This window comes from Macaca fascicularis, chromosome 10 (assembly GCF_037993035.2).
Source record: "Macaca fascicularis isolate 582-1 chromosome 10, T2T-MFA8v1.1".
Lineage (NCBI taxonomy): Eukaryota > Metazoa > Chordata > Mammalia > Primates > Cercopithecidae > Macaca > Macaca fascicularis.
In genome coordinates this window covers 110078448-110102427 of record NC_088384.1, presented here as the reverse complement: position 1 = coordinate 110102427, position 23980 = coordinate 110078448, and the positions used below count along the sequence as shown (strand labels likewise).

At 39.2% G+C, this 23980-nt stretch overlaps 1 protein-coding gene across 13 annotated transcripts in view; it reads left to right on the top strand.

Annotated features, from left to right (window-relative positions):
- BCAS1 (brain enriched myelin associated protein 1) overlaps positions 1 to 23980 on the top strand; it is a 121331-nt gene that overhangs the window by 32426 nt on the left and 64925 nt on the right. For all 13 annotated transcript variants that reach the window (XM_045363157.2, XM_074003248.1, XM_045363153.2 and 10 more), the window contains exon 4: positions 8012 to 8592. In XM_045363157.2, coding sequence (XP_045219092.2) covers positions 8012 to 8592 — 581 coding nt within the window. The remainder of the gene's footprint in view (positions 1 to 8011; positions 8593 to 23980) is intronic.

The window sequence follows — 23980 nt, the reverse complement described above, 5'->3', positions numbered from 1 at the left end:
TTTTAATGTACGGATGAAAAGCATGAAATGCGATCATTCAGTGAAAGTTTCAAATCTAACATCTTCCTCCAAGCCATAAGTATCTGCCACATGTACCCTGACTTTAAGACCTTTAAAACAACAAATGCATTTGCACAACATAGAAAGCCACAGCTGTTTGAAGTGTGATTTGACTCTTGCAGTATGACCATTAAAGGGTCATTTTTGCATCAGTTTTTGAGGTCTTCATGAAGTTTTGAGTTTTCCCAAAGGCCTACCATAGTCCTTTGATATTCTAATGCAACTCTCTTTTGAAGAACTTACTGTATTGTGTTGTCCACTTTTCCGTCTTCGGTGATCTGTTTTAACTTTGCCAGATGCTTGTCCAACCACAGTCATGTGTGTGATCTGAGCAGCTCACCAGTGTTACAAGACTCTATAAACCCCTGCATTTTTTGCAAGATTTGCAATTTCCCTTTGCAATCAGTGTGTGTATGTCCACTTTATCCTGAATCCTGACAGATCAGGCTATTGATGCATAGGACGGTGTTGCTTGCATAGGAAGAGATGATTGGGTGGTGAATAATGTTCATACATGGACACTTTGTAAATAAAATTGTAATGTCAGTTTCTGCTTTCCTCTTTAAGCTGAAGGCTTGGAGGATTTGGATAATGTATTGTCAGAGAAAAGGAATTCCATCCAGCACAACATCAGTCTCTTCTCGGAGCCTCAGTTTCCCGACCTGTTCACTGGCATGCCCTACTACGGTTACAATCATGGTCCTTTGCGGAGTGTTTTCTAGGCTGTGCCTCAAGCTCTGTGCTTGCTGCTTCACCCACGTTACCTGGCTTAATCCTATTGTCTAGCACTATGGGAGACACTGGAATGCAGCTGTAAGCAGAGAAGACCAAGTCCGGGTCCACCTGGGGCTTCAGGTAGTGGAGAGGAAACAAGTGAAGAAGAAATTAATGGGATTATTTCAGAGAGTGATGAATCCTCTGTGGAGTCTAGAGAATAAACGGTGTGAGCAGGAGGTGTTACTTCAGATGGAGAAGTCAGGGAAGGCCTGACATGACCTAAGCTTGAATGATAAGAAGGTAACCATAGGAAGATCTTAGTGAAAATATTTCCAGCTTGAAAGACTAACTAGTGGTGAGGGCTGCAGGTGGAAACATGCTGGTATGTTGAGAGGTGTGAGGAAAAACAGCACAAGCTAGAGTTCTGGAGGGTGTGGCCCATGGTAGAGAGTTTGGATTTTTGTTTTAATTTTGTGAGGCCCTTCTTTGGATGATTTTATGCAGATGAATGACATAATCTAATTTTTATTTAAAACCCACAATATATAGATATCAATGTTTCCCAGATGTGGTAAAACAGGGGTTTTTTTCCCCCTCTTGTGCATAATTTTTTCTTGGGTATCCACTAATTCTATTAACTAAACTTTGTCTACTTTGTTCATCTTCCCTTCCTTCTGTTTCTTCTTTCTCTTCTGTTCTTGCTTTGGATACCACATGTTGTTGGGAGTTTGAACTTTGGAATCAGGCAAACGTGGGTTCAAATACTAAATCTACCAGTCATTAGCTGGACAAGGTTAGAAAACTGACTTGAGTTTTCAGAGCCTCAGTTTCCCGACCTGTAAAATGGGAGTGATGATAGTACCTAACTTGTAGATTTGCTGTTATACTTAAATAAAATGTTTCTTGTTATAGACATTTATCCAAAAAAATAAATAAATAATAAATAAAATGTTATACATAAATACAATGCCTCTTGTTACATACATTTATCCTAATGCTGGGAAACAATCCATGAATGTTAGCTATTGTTTTTACAGCTTGATATCATCAGGCTTTGTGTCCCACCCAAATCTCATCTTGAATTTAATCCCCATAATCCCCACATGTCAAGGGAGAGACCAGGTGGAGGTGATAGGATCATGGGAGCAGTTTCCTCCATGCTGTTCTCATGAAAGTGAGTGAGTTCTCACAAGATCTGATGGTTTCATAAGGCGCTCTTCCCCCTTCATTTGGCACTTCTTCTTGCTGCCTTGTGAAGAAAGTTCCTTGCCCCCCTTTGACTTCCACCATGATTGTAAGTTTCCTGAGGCCTCCCCAGCCATGCTAAACTGTGAGTCAATTAAACCTCTTCCTTTATACATTACCCAGTCTTGGGCAGTTCTTTATAACAGGATGGAAATAGACTAGTACACAGCTGTAGCAAGTGAAAGTTTTAGCTTTGGCACATGAAAAAAAAAGATAATTCTTCCTAAGAAGTTTTGACTATTGTAATACAAACGTGTGTATGCATGTATGTTTAAATATATAACTAGAACTCTGATGAAGCAGCTTGTTTTGACTAGAATATTTGGTACTTTGAAAATTATAAACATTTCTGAAACTTGCTTGGCCCGGATACTTATGCTTCTTACAATAAATTGATTTATATCACTACTGTTTTTAAAAGTCTTTCTAGAAAAATCAAGTTTGTAAATTAAACTATTGGAATAATTCCTTTCCTTATGGCTTACATTTAAAAATACAAAATAGTAATTATATTAGTAATATATTAGTATAACAAAAATGACTACTGTTTACCAAACTCCTATCATCTACCAGTCCGCAGTAAGCACTGTCTGGGCAATATTTCATTTAATCCTCAGAATCACCCTCTGAAGAAGGCACTGTTATTTTCATGCCCATTTGTAAGAAAACTGAGGCACAGAGACAGGAGACAACTTTCCTGGGTTATCCATTTAAAGAGTGAGCAGTTTAGAGCCAAAGCCAGGTTCCTCTGATCCACAATCCAAGTTCTTAACAATTATACAAGGATGGCACTGGAAGTAAGTTTTTAATCACATATACAGATAAAATGACTGTCTTTTAAAAAACATGCAGCACAAAATATTTTTCTACACTAAGAAAATCAAAAATTTCAACTCTACCTTCTAAATATTTTGGAGCTGCTATTGTCATTCTTACTTGATTTCTTTTAAATTTTCCTTAAATTCTTTGATGTTTTTAAAAATGAAAAGTAACATCTCTTTGGTATGTCATCTTTTTGCATTTTTTTAACTTTTAAGTTCAGGGGTACACGGGCAGGTTTGTTATATAGGTAAATTTGTGTCATGGGGGTTTGTTATACAGATTATTTCATCACCCAGGTATCAAGCCTGGGTGATGAAATAGGTATTATTAATACCTGGGTGATGAAATAATATCTATTAGTTATTTATTTTTTCTGATCCTCTCCCTCCTCCCACCCACCACCCTCCGATGGACCCCAGTGTGTGTTTCTCCCCCTGTGTGGCCATATGTTCTTATCTTTTAGCTCCCATTTATAAGTGAGAACATGCAGTATTTGATTTTCTTTTTCTGCATTACTTTGCTAAGGATAATGGCCTCCAGCTCCATTCATGTTCCTGCAAAGGACATGATCTTGTTCTTTTTTATGGCTACATAGTATTCCATGGTGTACATGTACCACATTTTCTTCAACCAGGTTATCATTGGTGGGTATTTAGGTTGATTCCATGTCTTTGCTATTGTAAATAGTGCTGCAATGAACATATGCATGCATGTATCTTTATAAAAGAATGATTTCTATTTTTTGGGTATGTACCCAGTAATGGAATTGCTGGGTGGAATGGTATTTCTATCTTTAGGTCTTTGAGGAATTGCCACACTGTCTTCCACAATGGTTGAACTAATTTACACTCCCATCAACAGTGTATAAGCATTCCTTTCTCTCCACTACCTCACCAGCATCTTATTTTTTGACTTTTTAATAGTATCATTCTGACTGGTATTAGATGGTATCTCATTGTGGTTTTTGATTTGCATTTCTCTGATGATTAGTAATATTGAGCTTTTTTTCATATGCTTGTTGATTACCTGTATGCCTTCTTTTAAAAAATGTCTGTTCATGTCCTTTGCCCACTTTTTTATAGGGTTGTTTAGTTTTTCCTTGTAAATTTAAGTTACTTATAGATGCTGGATATTAGACCTTTATCGGATGCCTAGTTTGCAAACATTTTCTTCCATTCTGTAGGTTGCCTGTATACTCGGTTGATAGTTTCTTTTGCTGTGCAGAAGGTCTTTCATTTAATTAGGTCCCATTTGCCAATAATTGCTTTTGTTGCAATTGTTTTTGATGTCTTTGTCATGAACTCTTTGTCCATGCCTATGTCCTCAATGGTATTGTCCAGGTTGTCTTCCAGGGTTTTTATAGTTCTGGGTTTTACAGTCAAGTCTTTAATTCATCTTGAGTTGATTTTTGTATATGTTGTAAGAAAGGGGTCCAGTTTTAATCTGTGTACGGCTAGCCGGTTATCCCAGCACTTTTTATTGAATAGGAAATCTTTTCCCCATTGCATGTTTTTGTCAGGTTTGTTGAAGATTAGATAGTTGTAGGTGTGTGGTCTTATTTCTGGGTTCTCTATTCTGTTCCATTGGTCTATGTGTCTGTTTTTGTACCAGTATTATGTTGTTTTGGTTACCGTATCCTTGTAGTATAGTTTGAAGTCAGGTAGCATGATGCCTTCAGCTTTATCCTTTTTGTTTAGGATTGCCTTGGTAGTAATTCAGGCTCTTTTTTGGGTTCCATATGAATTTTAAAATAGTTTTCTCTGGTTCCGTGAAGAATCTCAACAGTAGTTTAATAGGGATAGCATTGAATCTATAAATTGCTTTGGGCAATATGGCCATTTTAATGATACTGATTTTTCCTATCAATGAGCATGGAATGTTTTTCCATTTGTTTGTGTCATCTCTAATTAGCAGTGGTTCATTATTCTCCTTGTAGAGATCTTTCAGCTCCCTAGTTAGCTATATTCCTAGGTATTTTATTTTTTTTGTGGTGATTGTGAATGGGAGTTCATTCCTGATTTGGCTCCTGGCTTGACGGTTGTTGATGCATGGGAATGCCAGCAATTTTTGCACATTGATTTTGTATCCTGAGACTTTGCTGAAGTTGTTTATCAGCTTAAGAAGCTTTGGGGCTGAGACTATGGGGTTTTCTAGATATAGGATCATGTAGTCTGCAAACAACAATAGTTTGACGTCCTCTCTTCCCATTTGGATGCCCTTTATTTATTTCTCTTGCCTGATTGCCCTGGCCCAGACTTCCAATACTATGTTGAATAGGAGTGGTGAGAGAGGTCATCCTTGTCTTGTGCCAGTCTTCAAAGAAAATGCTTCCAGCTTTTGCCCATTCAGTATGATGTTAGCTGTGGGTTTGTCATACATGGCTCTTATTATTTTGAGGTATGTTCCTTCAATACCTAGTTGATTGAGAGTTTCTAACGTAAATGGATGCCTAATTTTATTGAAAATCTTTTCTACATCTGTTGAGATAATCATATAGTTGTTGTCTTTAGTTCTGTTTCTGTGATGAATCACATTTATTGATTTGCATATGTTAAACCAACCTTGCATCCCAGGGATAAAGCCTACTTGATTATGGTGGATAAGCTTTTTGGTGTGCTGCTGGATTCAGTTTGCCAGTATTTTGTTGAGGATTTTTGCATTGAAGTTCATCAAGGATACTGGCCTGAAGCTTTTGTTGTTATATCTCTGCCAGGTTTTGATATCAGGATGATGCTGGCCTCATCAAATGAGTTAGGAATGTCTCCTTCCTACTCAATTTTTTGGAATAATTTCAGTAGGAATTGTACCAGCTCTTCTTTGTACAACTGGTAGAATTTACCTGTGACTCCATCTGGTACTGGATTTTTTTATGGTTGGTAGTCTATTCCAGATACCTGGATGTAAGGAATTTATTCTTTTTCAAAGCAACATATTGGTACTTTAAAATAAAAAAGGCTGTCCATGGAAAGTACTTTGTGTTTTTCAAAGACTTTTTCTCTGACTATAACACTCTTACTTACCACTAACTCCTTTGCTTTCCAGCCAGTGGGTAAGGAAGAGAGGAATTAAAAGGAAGGAAATAAGTTGGTGCTCTTGGCAGTTTGAAAAGCCCTTCCCTGTTTTGAATCTTAGCATTTCCCTTTTTGTCAACCATTCTCTCTTCCCCTGGCATGGACCATTCCCACAATTCATTTATACCCACTCTGACACTTCAGCCTTACTTGCTAACTTTATACCCTGATGCATCCACCTATCACTTACTTATTCTCCCTCTTTTTTTCTTCTTTAGTATAGTATTTGCCATCATTACGAATTCCTGAATCACAGAAAAAAAGGTTAAGAAGAGCTAGAAGATCAATGTGCTGACAGGGTGATTTCCTTCAGGTTCAGGTTTATGAGAAACCCCTAACATTCATCCCTGGGCTTGCCCCAGACGATTTCTTCCCTGTCCCTCAATGCTTAATCCAGCTCACTCTTCCCCCTTTTTTATTTGTTCTTTAGTCTAGACACTGCGAGACACTAGAGTTTGGCAAAAATAATTGCTAATGGAGGCACGTGTGTGTGTGTGTATGTATTTCTCACTACATATTAATGAGCAATATGAATAGATCAAAGAAATCTCAATTCTTCCCTTTCTTTTTCTGTCTTCCTGCAAACAGATATTGAAAAGTGTCTGACTACAGATGTATCAAGCAAAATGCAACGTTGTCAAAGTCTGTCAATTATAAAGCACCTATTACGGAAAAGGCATTGTGCCAGATCCTTTGCATGACTTTTCTTCTTTAAGCATTACAACAGCCTTGCAGGAGACTATCAATATTCCCATTTTACAAATGAAGAGATTCAAAGATTTTTGGTGATTTACCCATTATCACACAGCCTATCAGTAGAGAATCTTCATCTTTAACTGGGATCCCAACATTCTTGGTGTTCTTTCTTTCCTGAATATTACATTCATTTATAATAGGGTCCTAGAAAAGAAGGACCCTTTTATCGTTAATTTAGGTCAAGGCAGAGGTCAAAGGAGAAAGGGTGGATGTTGGAAACAGTGCCCTTCCCTGGAAGGGTTGGCGCCTATACCCACAGACACAGTCTTGGCCAGATAACGCTACCCCTTTAATTCCACACTAGCCTGATGTCTAATTTGCCTTCTTGTGTAGACATCTGCTCTTCCAGCCTTTCAAAGAGAAACCTTCTGAGTACTGTATTTTAAAAATATTCCCATATTCTTAACAGTCTATGCTAAAACAAGTCCTTGGTAAGACAGAGAGAGCATGAACTTAGAAGTCAGATTTCTGCCTGAAGCCAGACTCTGCTGCTTACTAGCTTACTGGGCAGCCAGGGGAGGGTATACTAACCTCTCTGACTGTCAGTTTTCTCACTCATGAATAATGATAATAACTAATGTTTGTGATATTTATTAAGCACTTAATATATTCCAGACACTGTTGTACTTGCTTTAAGACTATTAACTCATGTAATCTTTGTACAAAATTACGAGGTAGATTCATTATCCGTCTCCATTTACCAGAAAGCTGAGGTACAGAAAGTTAGATAACCTGGATTCAAACAGACATTTCGGCTCAGTGCTTCTGAAATGTGATTTTGTCCTCCAGGGGACGTTTAGCAATGCCTAGAGATATTTTTGGTTGTCATGATTGGGACATGTGACTGGCATCTAGTGGGCAGAGGCCAGGGACGCTGCTAATCAGCCTATGATGCACAGGACGAACCTTCATATCAAAGAATAATCTGGTTTCAAATGTGAGTAGCGGTGAGGTTGAGAAACCTTGTTCTAGCTCCAGAACCCAAGCTCCTAATTGCTGTACTGCCTCCCGGTTGACATCGTGACAATATGCTGCTCACAGAGTTCTTACGAAGATAAAAGAAGATTAATTAACATTAACTGTCACTCATTCCACACCTGGCAGCTAGTGACTTTCCATTAAGTAGCTTTCCCTCCTCACCAACCTTGCCTTCTCCTCTCCCAAGAAAAGCAGGGTCCAGGGAGATCTGGAGAGCTAACTTCTACCTTTCAGAATGACCAGAAAACAACACAGTTCCAGTTTGCAGTATGGCTTTTGTATAAAAAATGTCTGGAGTCCGTTATCAGTGCCTGAATTTCCCAGCTTGGCTGAATAACCGCTGTTTATGTTTATGTTTACAGTCGACTTGGGAATAAGTGTCAAGACGGATAATGTGGCCACTTCTTCCCGCGAGACAATGGAGATAAGTGCTGTTGCGGATGCCAACGGAAAGAATCTTGGGAAAGAGGCCAAACCCGAGGCACCAGCTGCCAAATCTCGTTTTTTCTTGATGCTCTCTCGGCCTGTACCAGGACGTACCGGAGACCAAGCCACAGATTCATCCCTTGGATCAGTGAAGCTTGATGTCAGCTCCAATAAAGCTCCAGCAAACAAAGACCCAAGTGAGAGCTGGACACTTCCGGTGGCAGCTGGACCAGGGCAGGACACAGATAAAACCCCAGGGCACGCCCCGGCCCAAGACAAGGTCCTCTCTGCCGCCGGGGATCCCACACTTCTCCCACCTGAGGCAGGGAGAGCAGGAGGAGAAGCTCCCTCCAAGCCCAAGGACTCCAGCTTTTTTGAGAAATTCTTCAAGCTGGACAAGGGACAGGAAAACGTGCCAGGTGACAGCCAGCAGGAAGCCAAGAGGGCAGAGCATCAAGACAAGGTGGACGAGGTTCCTGGATTATCAAGGCAGTCCGATGATGTCCCTGCAGGGAAGGTAAGTGTGCCAAGGTGTATCCACTTGGTTCTGAACACATGCTCGGGGGCACTGATGGGATAAGACCACTGCACATATGCAGTCAGTCACCCTGGGCCTAGGCAAGGTAGCAAGCTGTTGACCCCTCTAGAACAAATAGCACATTGTAGCAGAGTGTCACCCCGATGTTTCTCTGGGTAGAAACATCTGTATGAAGAACAATAACAGCTGTGGCATCTGTTTTATGTAAAAGAAAAGAGGAGGTGAGTTACATGCAGATGAATTTGTCCATCCATTTTTCAAAGGCGGAAGTAGACAGGTTGCATTTACGATCAATAGATTCTGGACGGAAAGGCATTAGTGGAATAAAAATGGTTCCTAAAAGATGCTACCTAGTCTCTGTAGTCTGTTGACATGCAGACTTTTGTTGGAACACATTTCCTTTCTTACTCTTAATGGCCTGAATTGATATTAACTATCTTTTGCACTGTGGTATGTGTTTGAATAAAGAGATTTTACAGCTCTGGGCAGACTCTTTAATGTACTAATTCTTTTCCAACAAAGAGGAGCATAATACCTTTGTAAAAATTAGGGGGATTTTTTGTTTGTTTGTTTTGGAGTTTTTGTTTGTTTGTTTGGTTTGGTTTTCAAAGAAGGTATGTCACTTTTTTCCCTGAGCAAACAAAGGCAAGCTCTTTTTGACACTAAAAAGAGCATTTGCTTTTAACCTTGAGAGAGCTTGTTTGTATTCAAGGCAGGAAAAGAACTCCTTAAAACAAGAAGGAAGTAAAATTTGATACATTATAGGTTTAGGGCGTGCATTTCCTTGGTTAACAGACTTTTAAAATAACAATTTTTTCAAAACTTGGGAATAAAGTTAAGTGCCACTAGCAGACTTTAGAGCCAGGAAAAAATTGGACAAACTCCAAATATGTTTGTCTTAATAACAATGCAACTTTGCACTTCCGAAGTGCTAATAATTACACTTGCTGTCATTTATCGAAAATGTTCAATGTGCCAGGCTCTACTCTAAGCACTGTATGTAAATTATTTTATCGAAAATATTCAATGTGCCAGGCTCTACTCTAAGCACTGTATGTAAATTATTTTCCTTAATGAAGATGAGTATCATGTTAATCTGTGGTTTTAATGCATCCAGGGTGCTGTGAAGAATTACATTATGAAGACTGGGCACCACTGAACACTCTGGAGGGTTAGAATTGGGAAAAGATAGTCGGGATCATGTGTTTTAGGCTCTTACTGTCAGCATTCTTATGGTTTCTATACATTTTGACTCAGAGCTTATTTCCAACATGTCTTTCAGAGTTTAAAAATTTTCCCTTCAAACACGCACTTTCCAGTTCGAAAAGCCAGTTGAATAGCTTGCCATATAATTTAAAGTGAGTCTCCAAATGCATCCAGGCATCTGCTCCTTACTGAGTGTGACACTGCGCCAGGCACAGGTGAGGCAGAGGGATCACAGTGGAGAGCGAGACACAGAGTCTCCGCCCTGGTGGAGTTCACTGTTCAGTGAGAGAAGTGAATAAAGAAACCTGCAATTGCAATGCAAGATGCCAAGTGCTGTGCTGTTGGAGCAGAGAGTGGGGGAAATGCCAGACGCCAGGAGAACTGGGCTCCATGGCGCAGGGAACATTCCATCAAATGCATGAACCGGGACCTGAAAGTTACGTGTACAGAGGCGGTAAACTGGTCATCAATATTCCTGCATAAGGGGAAAAACTGCTTATTACTTGTGCCTGAGTGGGGAAACCATTCTCATTATTGGTCATAGACTTCTAAAGCCATTTGAGGTTGTGATTTTTTAACAGTCATGTGTTTCTTTTGCTTGGGCATCCAAAGCCTATCCATTGGCTGAGTTAGGAGAAGATTGAGTTATTTATGGAAAGACAATGAAGGAATGTGTTTTACTCATCTTTGCACAGGTGTCCAGTGATTCATCCAAATCCCCATCTTAATTAAGTAAACCAGTTCAGCATAGGATAGCCAGCCCTCCAATGTACTCAGCCATAAAACCTCAACACACTCAATCTATTTCTAGTCTAAGAAAAGCGAGGAAAAGTTTTGGAGTTGTGATTTATTAACTCAGCTTTCTTTATTGAAAAAGAACTCTTAGGGACAGAACCTCAATTTGAGTGGAATGTGTTCCAAAATGAGATTTGAGTCAGAAAATGGGAGCTTGTGTTGGGAACATGGCAGGTATCTAATATAGCAAAGCCCTTGTGTAATATTTTCAAGTTACAATGATCTCTCAGAAGACCCAAGAATTGTAACTGTCTTCCTTTCTGAATAAGTGAATTCGCTCCCTCAGATTCACCAATGAAGTCTGAATCTGATTTTGTTACATTACAAATTTCCATTTTTTTCAGTGATATTGAAATTTGAAACACTGAGTGCCCACTTTGTACCATGTACATATGAAACACAGAAAAGTTATGAAATAGCCATTTCTCCCTCAGCCTGTGAACTTGTGGATATCCAGATGCATATGCCTGCAAAGATTTTTAACAACAACAACAAAACAGCCTTCTGATTGTCAAGGTTTCTTATCTGACTCCCGGCTGCATAGTTCTGTATTTAGCGGGAAAAAAAGCAATTGTTCTATAAATGTAATGAGACAATCCAACCCTCAGAAAGTAACATGAATAAAAGTTCTCAATCAGTGGCTTTCTTGGTGGGAGTACCACATTGTGCATGGATGGACGTCAGTGTATTGATTCAGAATTCTTAGGGTGAATTATGCCTTGGGCTCAGCCGCGTCCACTGCCCCCCTCCAGGAGCCCTTCCCCCCACTCTTATGGCTTGCTCCCTGCTGGATTGGAATTCCAACCACAAACCCACAGAGCTGTGAATTAGGAGAAAGATGCCACCATTTCATCCTGGGGGAAACACACAAATCTTCTGTGTTTTCAGAACGACAATCTTATTTTTGTGCCTTATAAAACTACATTCAGGGCATAGCATAATTAAAACAAGGCAAGAATTCATGAACAAATGAAGCATTTACTACATAGGCCAAAGAAAAGATAAATTATATGCCTGAAAGGTTTCACTGAGCTGTGATTCACACAAACCAATGTGTTGGCAAGGATGAGGTTTTTTTTCCCTCTCCCCACAACAACTGAACCAGAGCTGTAAGATATGCATTTAAAAGATTCATCACACACAAAAAATAATCACATAATGCAAACTTGACTTTTATTGGTTAAAAATAAAACCCACCAAATTTCTGTTATCAACACAGTACTTCCAGAGTTGTATTTGTGTTGAGTGGGGGTGTGGGGTGCTTAAAGTGTTGCCAGGCAGAGTTTCATAAGATTGAAGAATATCTTTTTTCTTTTAAAAAATGTAATTAAATCCTACAGGCATTACTTTAGCACCAGCCTTGTGCAAGGCATTTGAAAAATAAATCATGTTTCTAGAGTTTCAAGGAGTGTATAATCTAGTAAGAGACATAATATTTTAAGAGACATTGTGATAAGTGCATCAGTCCTCAGGTTGGCTCAGGCTACTAATAATAAGAACAATATTCTGTGCTTTCACTTCCCTTCTTTTTTCTCTTGAACACACTCCATTCAGGCTCTTGTCACAGCCGCCATGATGTTGCAAATTCCCCACCATCACCCTGGTTGCCAAATCCTATAGATCTCTGTCTTTGTCCTAGTAGATCTGACCTGCAAGTTGAATCTGACACAGTGAGTGGGTGGGGCCACACCTCACTGCTTGAAACAGCATCCTTCCACCTCCCTAGCTACTTTTCCTTCATCTCCTTTGCAGGATCTCACCCTGTAAATGTTGGACTTCTCCAGGGTTCACTTCTTGGATATCTCTAACTACGCTTATTTCCTTGAAGGTTTCCCTCAGTCCCAAAGGTTTAAATACTGCTATGGGTTGGCAAGTTCCACATTTACATCTCTAGCCTGGATCCATCCCTGAAGTCCAGACATGAGTCTCAGCTGCCTCCTCTTCCATGTGTCTGCTTGAATTTCTACATCCCCACTTGGCTGCTCACTGAGTATCTAAACTCTAATGTGTCCAAAATGGAACTCTTCATTCATCACCTAACAACAATAAAAACAAAACGCCCACCGGTTTCATTCACAGGGTTGTCCCTCTCAGGGCATGACCACTTCCTCCTGCCTCTACTGTTTAGTGGTAGAATTGGAATTCAAGAACCAAGGTCTCCAGAGTCCTTTTCTACATGGTATTTAGTGTGAATTAAACGTAAGCATCATAGTCAGGTAGCCTAGGTTTCCTCTCTACCTCTGTCACCTACTGGCTGTTTGACCTGGAGCAAGCTACTTCACCTCCTGAGCCTCAGTTTCCTCATCTGTAAAATGGGGATAATAATAGTATCTAGCACATTTTCACATTGTTCATGCTTTTAGAGATTAAATGAAATAGGCCATATAAAGTACTTAGCACAAATTGCATTTTGAAAAAAAAAAGAGTAATTAGCTATTACTAGTATTGTGGGTTTTCTCCCTACTACCTCATATTTTATTTTTGTATTTTGCCTTTCCCTTCCATAGTCCTCAACCCAAACTCACAGAGATAGCACAGTTGACTCTAATTTAAGAGTTGTATAACCAAAGGCACAAATCCTAACTTGGGTGAGAAGAGTATAAAAGTTAAAAAATTATTTTTGAAACAATAGAAATGTTAGTGTCCATGCCCATAAGCCTCGGTTTCTTTGTCTGACATTTAAGGCTCTCCACAATCTTTCCTCTGCCTATTTTCCAACTGCATTTTCCACCCTTCCCTTAAATTTCTCTAGTCAATATGGCCAACACCTGACCTGTGCAAACGCCATTTTCTCCACCTTTGTCTCTTTCTCTCTCTGTTTATCAAACATTGACTTGATATTCAGCGCCAGGTTCTCCATGAAGCTAACCAGATATCTCCACTCTTGGATGATTTCGGACAGCATGAATCCCTCTCGCATTTTACGTCAAATTCTGTGATTAAATCATTTTGAAGAAATCAGCTCATTAAGCCATCAAACCTGACCAGGGAATTCCTGTATTTTCAACCGTTTTACAGACAAAGAAGTCAACAGTTCAGAGAAACCGAATCACTCCTGGCGCACAGCTAAAAATTGGCACAGCCAAAATTGTCCATCTCCAAAGCCCATAGTCTTAGATAGTCAACGTTTCTATTTCTGCCAATTATTGAAACTTGTTCAATGAAGTTGCAACTTGAAGCAATGAAATTCAAAGATACTAGCATATGCAAAGTTGTAAATACCTAAAATCCCAAGTGAAAAATAAAAACAAAAAGAATTACCCAATTTCAACATTAGAAGGCCAAGTGAATTATTAATTGTTTCTTATTTTGTGTTGTTTCTGCCTTATGTCCACAAGGCCATGCCTTTTCAACTGGTAAAGAGAACTAGCCACCCAAAAGACTTTGTCAGTGCAAAGGGAAAATCCATCTGACATTATGCAAGTTTTGGAGTAAACAAGGTCCTCAGCTATACCACTGGGATTTTGATGCATTTAGCAGTAAGAAATGCTTAATATGAGATGTTTGCTGTGGCAGAGATGATGTGGAAGTGTTAGGAGCCTGGGTGACCTGGGTATGAGTCCAGACTCTACGACTTAATAGCTGTGTGGTTGCGCTAAATGACAATAATTGCCCCATTTTTAAGTAATTCATTATTTCTAGGCTGTGTAGTAAGCATTTTGCATACATTTTCTGCTTTTATTCTTAAAACAACCCAACAAAGTAGGTATTTCTATTGCCATTGAACAGAGGAGAGAACTTGGGGAGAACTTAAGTTACCTGTGTAAGGTCACAAAGCTAATTAGTGGGAGAAGTGGAACAAAGAGCCATCTGTCACCTAAGCCTGTTATACTCAATCATTTCAAAACCTGTGTTTTCATCCACAAAAGGAAGCTACTACCTGCCCTAGGGATTTTTGTAAAGTTAGAAGATAATATAGGCCATCAGCAGTAGTAATGCTAAATAAAACGGTATATTTTCTAAATTGTTAGAAACTTAGAAATGAATAATTATGAAATAGATCAAATGGCTTTTCAGAGTGATGGAGTTTGAATAGTGTATCATTTAGGGGTTGGTAATATATCATTTTTACTTTGGCTGCAGGAAACACACACACACACAACACTCAATTAATTAGTGGTTCACTTAACAAGGAGAATGTACTATTTCTTGCATGTAATAAGAACCCTAGAGGTAGGGGAGTACAGGTTGCTTCAACATCTTTGCAGCCCCCACTAAACCGCCTCAGTCTTACTCTGCTGGTATCCTCCATTATTGCTTAGTCCCTAGGCTTAGTCCCTTGTGGTTTTAACATGATTCCAAGTATGCAGAAATACCTCTCTTTATTGTGCTTCATAGATGCTGCATTTTTACAAATTAAAGGTTTGTGACAAGCCTGCATCAAGCAAGTCTATCAGCACCATTTTTCCAATGGCCTGTGTTCACTTTGTGTCTTTGTGTCAGCATTTTAGAAATAAAGTTTTTGTTTTAATTTTTATTTTAAGTTCTGGGGTACACATGCAGGGCATACAGGAGCCCCTAGGTGACCTGCATGTGTACCCCAGAATTTAAAATAAATGTGTGCTGTGGTGGTTTGCTGCACCTATCAACTCACCACCTAGGTATTAAGCCCAGCATGCATTAGCTATTTATCCCATAACCCCCTGACAGGCCCCAGTGTGTGTTGTTCCCCTTCCTGTGTCCATCTGTTCTCATTGTTCAGCTCCTGCTTATAAGTGAGAACATGCGGCGTTTGGTTTTCTGTTCCTGCGTTAGTTTGCCAAGGATAATGACTTTCAGCTCCATCCACATCCCTGCAAAGGACATGATTTTGTTCCTTTTTATGGATGCATAGTATTCCATTGCAGTACTACTCACAATAGCAAAAACATGGAATCAATCCAAATGCCCATCAACAATAGACTGGATAAAGAAAATGTGGTACATATACACCATGAGATAAGGCATTTTTAAATTAAAGTATGTACATTGTTTTTTTAGACATAATGCTATTGCACACTTAATAGACTCCTGCATAGTGGAGAACTTTTATGTGCACCAGGAAACCGAAAAATGTGTGTGACTCTATTGTGATAGTCACTCTATTGCAGTGACCTGGAATTGGACCTGTAATATTTTTCGATGTATGTGTCATAATGTCCTATAAATAAGAAAGGAGTTTCCTAAAATTTATCCTTAGATCCCTTTGGTGAAATTGAGTCACGTGTCTGTGTTGAAGTGCAAATAGCTATCAGCTAGCATTTTCAGTTTTTTCAGTAGAAAGAAGGTTCTTCCAGCAAAGATAACATGCCACAGATAGAAACCAGATTTATCTTCTTTACCTAACATTGTCTGGAAATCATTAAGTGAATGGAGCAAGTAGAAGCTGCTACAGTATCCACCTATGGTAATTCATCTGAGTGTTTTCATTACATTAGTTTTGCAATTTAACTGTGACCCCATAGTAAGAACTAGACTTTACAACTTGAGCTGATATACATGCGCATACGTGAAACAAAGAATTCATGAAGTAATACTATTCCTGCAGCCAGTAACCCCTGCAGGGATTTTGTATTGTTTTCTATTCTGTTTGATTTGTTTACTGCTGGTTTTGACCCACTAAATTATTTTCCAATCTACTAATGATCACAGTCTGAAATTTGGAGAACGCTGTTCTGCTATCTGACTGCTTTGACACATTGAGACAATTATCTTAAGGTACATGGCCGTTTTTTATGCAACTGAGTATTCCCAATGCCTGGCATAATGACTGGCACATGTTGGCATCCAATAATGTGTGTTAAATGAACCTGACAAGAATAAGGGTGGTACACGTCATGTGTCAACTTTTCAAAGAGTGTTAGGATGTATTATTGCAATGTCATTATCTGGTCTGCCTAAACAACTTGAAACAGTCGTTTCAAAATATACACGGTGTATATGATTTCACTTAAACTTTAGAATCATAGTACAATAGATTTGTACTATTTACTTCATATTTTAAATTTGGTCTTTAACATATCATGGCGTTAATCAGTGGAAATATCTAGTAAATTTTTTTTGCAATTAATTTGTAAAACAAGTTTTGAGTTACCATTCCCTCTGGTGTCGTCCCATCCGATTCGCTCCCTCAAAAATTATAACGGCTATAACTTATCAAGTTTACTAAGTCACGGAAAGGTAAAGTAACTTGTGCAAAATCATAGTGCTAGAAAGTGGCAGGTTGGAAATTGGTCACCATTGCCCACACACGTAACCACTGTGCCTACAGGTTCAAAGAGATGGAACACTTTAAAACTTTGGAAACATCTTATATCTTTCAAAATTTCTAAAACTAGTATTAGTCAGGGTTCTCCAAAGGGACAGAACTAACAGGATAGAGGTATATATTAAAGGGAGTTTATTAAGGAGAATTGCCTCACATTATTACAAGGTAAAATCACACTGTAGGCCGTCTGCAAGCTGAGGAAGGTAGGAAGCCAGTAGTGGCTGAAGTCCAAAAGCCTCGAAAGTAGGTAGGCCGACAGTGCAGCCGTCAGTCTGTGGCCAAAGGCCCAAGAGCCCCTGGCAAACCACTGGTGTAAGTCCAAAAGTCCAAAGGCCGAAGAACCTGGAGTCTAATATCCAAGAGCAAGAATCATCCAGCACAGGAGAAAGATGAAGGCTGGAAGACTCAGCAGACCAGCTTAGCCCACCTTCTTCCATCTGCTTTGTTCTAGCCATGCTGCCAGCCGATTGGAAGTTGCCCACCCACATCAAGGGTGGGTCTTCTCCCAGTCCGCTGACTCAAATGTTAATCTCCTCTGGCAACACCCTCATAGACACACCCAGAAACAATACTTTACCAGCCCTCTAGGCATCCTTCAATCCAATCAAGTTGACACCTAATGTTAACCAGCACACTAGTACTTCCCAAGTTGGTCTGTGGAACATTAGTCCAATAAGATGGGCCTATAAATAGGGCTCCGCTATGGAATAATTTCAGAAAATATATTTGCTTTATAGTCTCTACTGAAGATTCGCAATGGACATCAGCCTTCTAAAGGCTCTGAGAAGTCCTGCAGCAAGCATGCCTGTTTCACTTTGTTTAACCAAGTGTTTCTCAAACTTAATCATCCATGTAACTGTTGGGCCTCTAACAAGGTGGCTCAATTTTCCAAGGAACGATTCTTCTAGAGAGTGTTGAGCTAGGCATTTAGACCAGAAGTTGTATGATGTTGGCTGTGGGTTTGAAGAAGTAAAATAAAATAAAAAACATAAACCAGAAATTGAAAACTAGCCACCTGTAGAATGCCTCTAGCCACAGATACGTCTTACTTGGCCTATATAGTGTTTTAAATAATATTTTAATTCATTAATTATATTTTTGAACTGACAAAGTTGATGATATTTTAAAGCAATGATATGTCAATACAATTCTATATTTCAGACTTCCCCACGATGGGTAGTTTTGCCCTATATTTGCAGACAGAATGTGAGTTGTGACTGTCCCTTAAGATGGGGCATGGCATCCACTCTCCAGTTTACCAAATGATTCCCAACAGCACAGCCATGTAGGTTGTCCTTCGTCATAACACTTGCTTTGGTATTTTTCTTGGGTACAGTTGAGAATCAAGTAAATACACCCATCATGGACCACTTTACTTCCTTCATCCTTCATAGCACTTATAATTTGAAGCTACTTAGATGACCATCTGTCATTCCAGCCTGAGAGTCAATCAGGCAGCCAATGTTGGGCAATATATAAAAGGGTTGGATACTTTCATTGATTCATGCAACAAATATGAGTATTTTCTTTGTGCCAGGGATGATTTTAGGTTCCACAGCAGGTAGAACAGTGTACTTCATGGGAGCTTTCCTTCTAGTGGAGAGACCAGCAATTTAAAAAAGGAAGAAAATTAACAAGCAAACACTTCCAGAGTTTAGAAAGAACTCTGAGTGAAATAAACAGAGTTTTGAGATAGAAAGTGGAGAGAAGAGTGAAAATTACAACTGGGTGAGGAACAGAAACAGAGAAGTGTTTAAACAGTCAGTGAATAGGACGCGCCTTTTTCTTTCTTTCTTTGCACAGGCCAAACAATTCTTAGAAAGTCTGCAGCCTAATTCTGGCGCATTCAAAACTGTTTTCTCGCTTCGGGGAAGTGTTTGTTAAACAGATGACGAATGTGTTCTAGGCTGTGGATTATGAGTTTTTTGTATTTCAAGGCAGGTTTTCTGGTGTGGTTTTTTGTTTGTTTGTTTGTTTTGTTTGTTTCCATAACATTGGGTACTTTTCCTTTAGTAAACATGAAATGCTGTTACCAGTCTGGAAGGTTGTGCGTGTTAGGAACTAATCATGGAACAAAAGAATCTTCCACAAATCCCTTTTGCCCAATGTGGCTTACCTTCACTCACTCTGCCTGCAGCAGTATTTTCCCATTTTAAGTCATACATATTGTCCAGGCGTGGTGGCTCATGCCTATAATCCCAGCACTTTGGGAGGCTGAGGCAGGAGGATCGCTTGAGACCAGGAGTTCAAGACCAGCCTGGCCAACATAGTGAAACTCCATCTCTACTAAAAATACAAAAATTAGCCAGGCATGGTGGTACACGCCTATAATCTCAGCTACTCAGGAAGCTGAGACATGAGAATCCCTTGAACCTGGGAGATGGAGGTTGCAGTGAGCCGAGATCGCACCACTGCACTCCAGCCTGGGCAACAGAGCGAGACTCCATCTCAAAAAAATAAGAAAAAGAAATCACACATAAGTAGACTCCACTTAAGAGTGTGCCAACTCATGTGTCCTTAGGAATATCCCCAAAGCAAAACCTACTGCCCAAAGGGAAACAAGAGAAGAACATTTTATTGCTTAATTCTCTACCCGCATTTTACTTGCCATTGGAACTCACGTTGACAGATTCACTTACCCCTCCAGCAGAGGAGTTGCTGAGGGAGAAAACAGAAAATGCTCACTAGCTTTATATGGGAAGCAAGTGTGTGTTGCTCTCTTAGATAGATTTCTTTCCACCCTCCACCTATGTCAGCAACAGACAATGGTTTATTTAATCTTACAAATGTATAACTATGGATTAATGATGATATACCATGCTAAGGCCCTGGGCTACACTTCTGCTGCCCCCATGTGAGATGAGCCTTAAATATCCTGAGGTTATGTCCACAGGGTAGTAAAACAGGTAGTGATGTTTTGATTTACAGTAAAGAGTATCACACTGGATAATTGGTCCAACCTAGCTTGGTTCAATTAGTATAAGCAGCTAAAATTAACATTGCCTCTCTCTTCCCCAAAAGAGGAAGAAAAATGGCTAAGTGGAACATTTTTATATCTGTGTTATCCAGACTAAATTCCCATCTCAGAAAAGATGCCAGAGGACAATGGAAATCTAGATTTCTTGGTTTTATATTTTCATGTTATTTTATTTCCCTCTGAACTCTTAGATAATTTCTTGATCAACTACCTGGACCACTAAAAAGCTTGTTTCCACCATGGCACTTTGGCATATGCAATTTTAAAGTCTTCAAACACACATGCTTTCTAAATTAGCAAATCTGCGTTTAATAATTTATTGATTGATAGATCAGTAGGGTGACTATAGTTTATTGTACATTTCAAACTAGCTAAAATCGAATAAGTCAAATGCTTTTAGCATAAAGAGAAGACAAATATTTGAAGTGATGAATTCAAGTACACTAATTTGATCTTTACAAATTATATGAATGTATTAAATTATCACACATACCCCAAAATTATGTACATCCATTATGCATCAATAAAAAATGTTTTAAAAGAATGTATTGAGAACACAATCAATATTTTATTCATGGGGCTATAAAATTTTTCCAGTATTGTGTATAAGAAAAAAAGCTGAAATGAATCAATAGGTCTTCTATATTGATTGTGATACACCCTTACACTAGACACCATAAACAAGGGTGACATAAAAATAGAATTGGTCAGGTGAAGAAAGCCGTAATATAATGTTAAATGAGAAAAGCAGATTTTGAAATAGCACATAGAAGAATCTCCTTTGGGTAAAAATGATCTCTGCCTGCTTGTGCCATAGATCTGTCATTCCCCCCAAAGAGTAGCGTGGAATAAATCATTGCAAATTGTTGGCAGCAGTTGACTTTCGGTAATAGAATAATTGATGCATTTTGTTTTATTCTTTGTTCATCTGTATTTTCTCTTTTTGATAAAAGGAGCACTGTAGTGAACCACCAATCTAAGTAAAAGTAAGAAAATATCACTGTCTAGGTAATTTCTTGATTTCTCCCCTAGGCTGCATTAAGAGGCTGACGATTCCTGAGCTGTGTTAGTTAGAAATTGCCACAGGCTGCTAGCAACAGTTCAACAAGAGGTTATTTTCGTCTAACAATAATTTCCAAACTATGCCACCCAGAGCTTATGTGACAATTGATTGTTCAGAAAGAATAACAACTTTTTAAATATACTTATAGCTAATGTGTAATAATCTCCAGTAGGAAATCAGGGAGAGAAATTTTGTCCTAACTGGGCAGATTTGAAGCCCTTTCGTAACTGGATTTCCTGTGGTTGTGCCGTCTGTGTTCTTTCCCTGTTTTTGCCATGGGCTTGAAAGATGTGAATGCATTATTTAAAAAACTACTCAATGAATTTTTATCAGTTGATGTAAATTGGGTAGGAGTAGTGGAAAAAATAAAAGTACAGAATTACCTGCATTAATATATATTTATATACAGTGTAGGTATAATGTATATACCTACATTTATATATATACACATATATACACACACATACACACACACACACACACACAGTGACTTTGAGCGCTGTAGTAAAACAAACTTTAAAAAAAAAAGTTTGGGCATCTTGGCTCATGCCTGTAATCCCAACACTTTGGGAGGCCAAGGTGGGTGGATCACCTGAGGTCAGGAGTTTGAGACCAACCTGGCCAACATGGTGAAACCCCGTCTCTGCTAAAAATACAAAAATTAGCCGGGCGTGGTGGCACATGCTGTAATCCCAGCTACTCAGGAGGCTGAAGCAGGAGCATCACTTGAACCTGGGAGGCTGAGGTTGCAGTGAGATGAGATTGCACCATTGCACTCCAGCCTCGGCAACATCTCAAAAAAAAAAAAAATCATAGTCTGCTTAGGAAATTCTGAGATTCTGCAAAATATCTTTAGTATTGGTCTTCACATTCCTTCCTGCTTGCATATTAATTTGCTTTCCTTTCTAGGCAAACTGGGGGACAAATTCTATCTTCAAAAATTAATCAAACCCTATTTTTCTTCCTGAATCTGACAATGGCTACATGCAGGTGTTTTCAGAAGAAGAAAAATGGCTCCATGACGGTCCAGAGACCACTATTGCCCAGCAAATCGAACCCTCTGTGCTTCTGTGATGTTCTCTGGGGAGAGGAAGCAGAGCCTTCCCTTTTATCCCAGGCAGCACGGGGCTCAAATTGCTAACAGATGGAACGGAGTGGAGTCACGAGTTTCTGTACTGTTCAACATTTTTCAGACAATTTTTTTTGTGTTCACCTGTACTTTCGGTACTGATTCGTAGTATTAAGACTCGGAGTAAAATCGGTGCTGCCCAGTGAGGAAATCTAGATGGAGCAGAGGCATCACAAATCATTCCAGACAAGGCTTTTTAAGCCTTACCTTATATTTTCACTTTAACAATGTAGATCTTGCTTAAAGGAGTCAGAAGTCCAGCTGACAATACACAGTTGAAAGAAAGTGCCAGAAGTTCCATATGGGCCTTATTATAGACAATCAAATTATGACAAGGCGGCATTATTCTTCAACATGACAAATTGTAATCACTTTAGTAGTGTTCCTGTCTGTTTGCTCTTTGAAGCCAACAAAAAAGAAAATATATATAAACTTCTCACACAGAGGTGAAAAACAAGCCAACACCACGGACACCTGTTTGCTTAAAGACAGTTTCCAGGTATTTCCTGGAGAATGTCTCTGTTTCCATATAATGTTGTTTGCTGAGAATGATTTGGAGGCCTGGTGAGAATGGCAGCAGCACCTACAAATGACACGTTTAAAGCACAGGCCACACGCTGGTGGCCTGAAGGCTGGACTCTCATCCCAGCTGGGCTTAGTTTGGCTCTTTTGATGTTTCCAAATTTTTTTAGTTATTCATGCGTATTTTGCTTTAGTCTTCATTTTAAAATGTAACATGTTCACTCTGTTCAAAACAAAAAAATTATAAAATGCCACCCAGTAGATAATTACTGTTTGTATTTTTTAACGTATCTTTCTAGGGTTTCTTTGAGCATGTATAAGCAATAAAAAGTGTATCTTTTTAGGGTGTCTTTGAGCATATATAAGAAATAAAACATAAATTCTTATTCTCTTTTTTACACAAACAGTAACATAATATGCACTCCATTCTATTCTACTCTTGTTTTCAGTTAACAATACTTTCTGTATCCGTAGGGAGCTTCCTCACTTGTAACGCCTGCAGAGTATTCTGTTGAATGGTTGTACCATGAGTTATTTAACCAGGACCCCATTAATGCCCTTTGGCTGGCTTCCAGACTTTCGCTATTAACCTCACTGCAATGAATAACCTTGTACATTTGCTATTTCACACATGTGAGTTTAGGTTTATCCTCTACATCAACTCTTAGAGATGGAAATACTGGGTAAAAGAATATATTCTTTTTTTTTTTTTTTTTTTTTTTCTGGAGACGGAGTCTCGCTCTGCCGCCCAGGCTGGAGTGCAGTGGCCGGATCTCAGCTCACTGCAAGCTCCGCCTCCCGGGTTTACGCCATTCTCCTGCCTCAGCCTCCCGAGTAGCTGGGACTACAGGCGCCCGCCACCTCGCCCGGCTAGCTTTTTGTATTTTTTAGTAGAGACGGGGTTTCACCCTGTTAGCCGGGATGGTCTCGATCTCCTGACATCGTGATCCGCCTGTCTCGGCCTCCCAAAGTGCTGGGATTACAGGCTTGAGCCACCGCGCCCGGCCAAGAATATATTTTTTACAGTTTTGGTACATAATGCCACATTGCCCTCCATCAGGATTGAATTAGTTTATACTTGTAATAGCAACACATGACTGCCTTCTTCACGCAAGCTTCCAATGAATGTTTTTGTAAACATTTGGATTTTTTACTTTTCAATCTTTCTTTTCATGACTTCTGGATTTCTAGTCATACACACAAAAGCCTTCTCAATCCAAAATGAAAAGATGTTCTCCATGTTTCCTTGTAGTATTTTTAATCTATTTGGATTTTATCCTGGCAGAGGGTTGAGTTGTGACACCAAGTTAATTTTTTTCCAGATGGGTGCTCTGTTTTTCCTACATCTTTTATTTAAAAGTTCTTCACTTCAATAGACTTTAGGTATCATGTTTAGCATATACTGAATTCCTCTATGTATTTGGAATT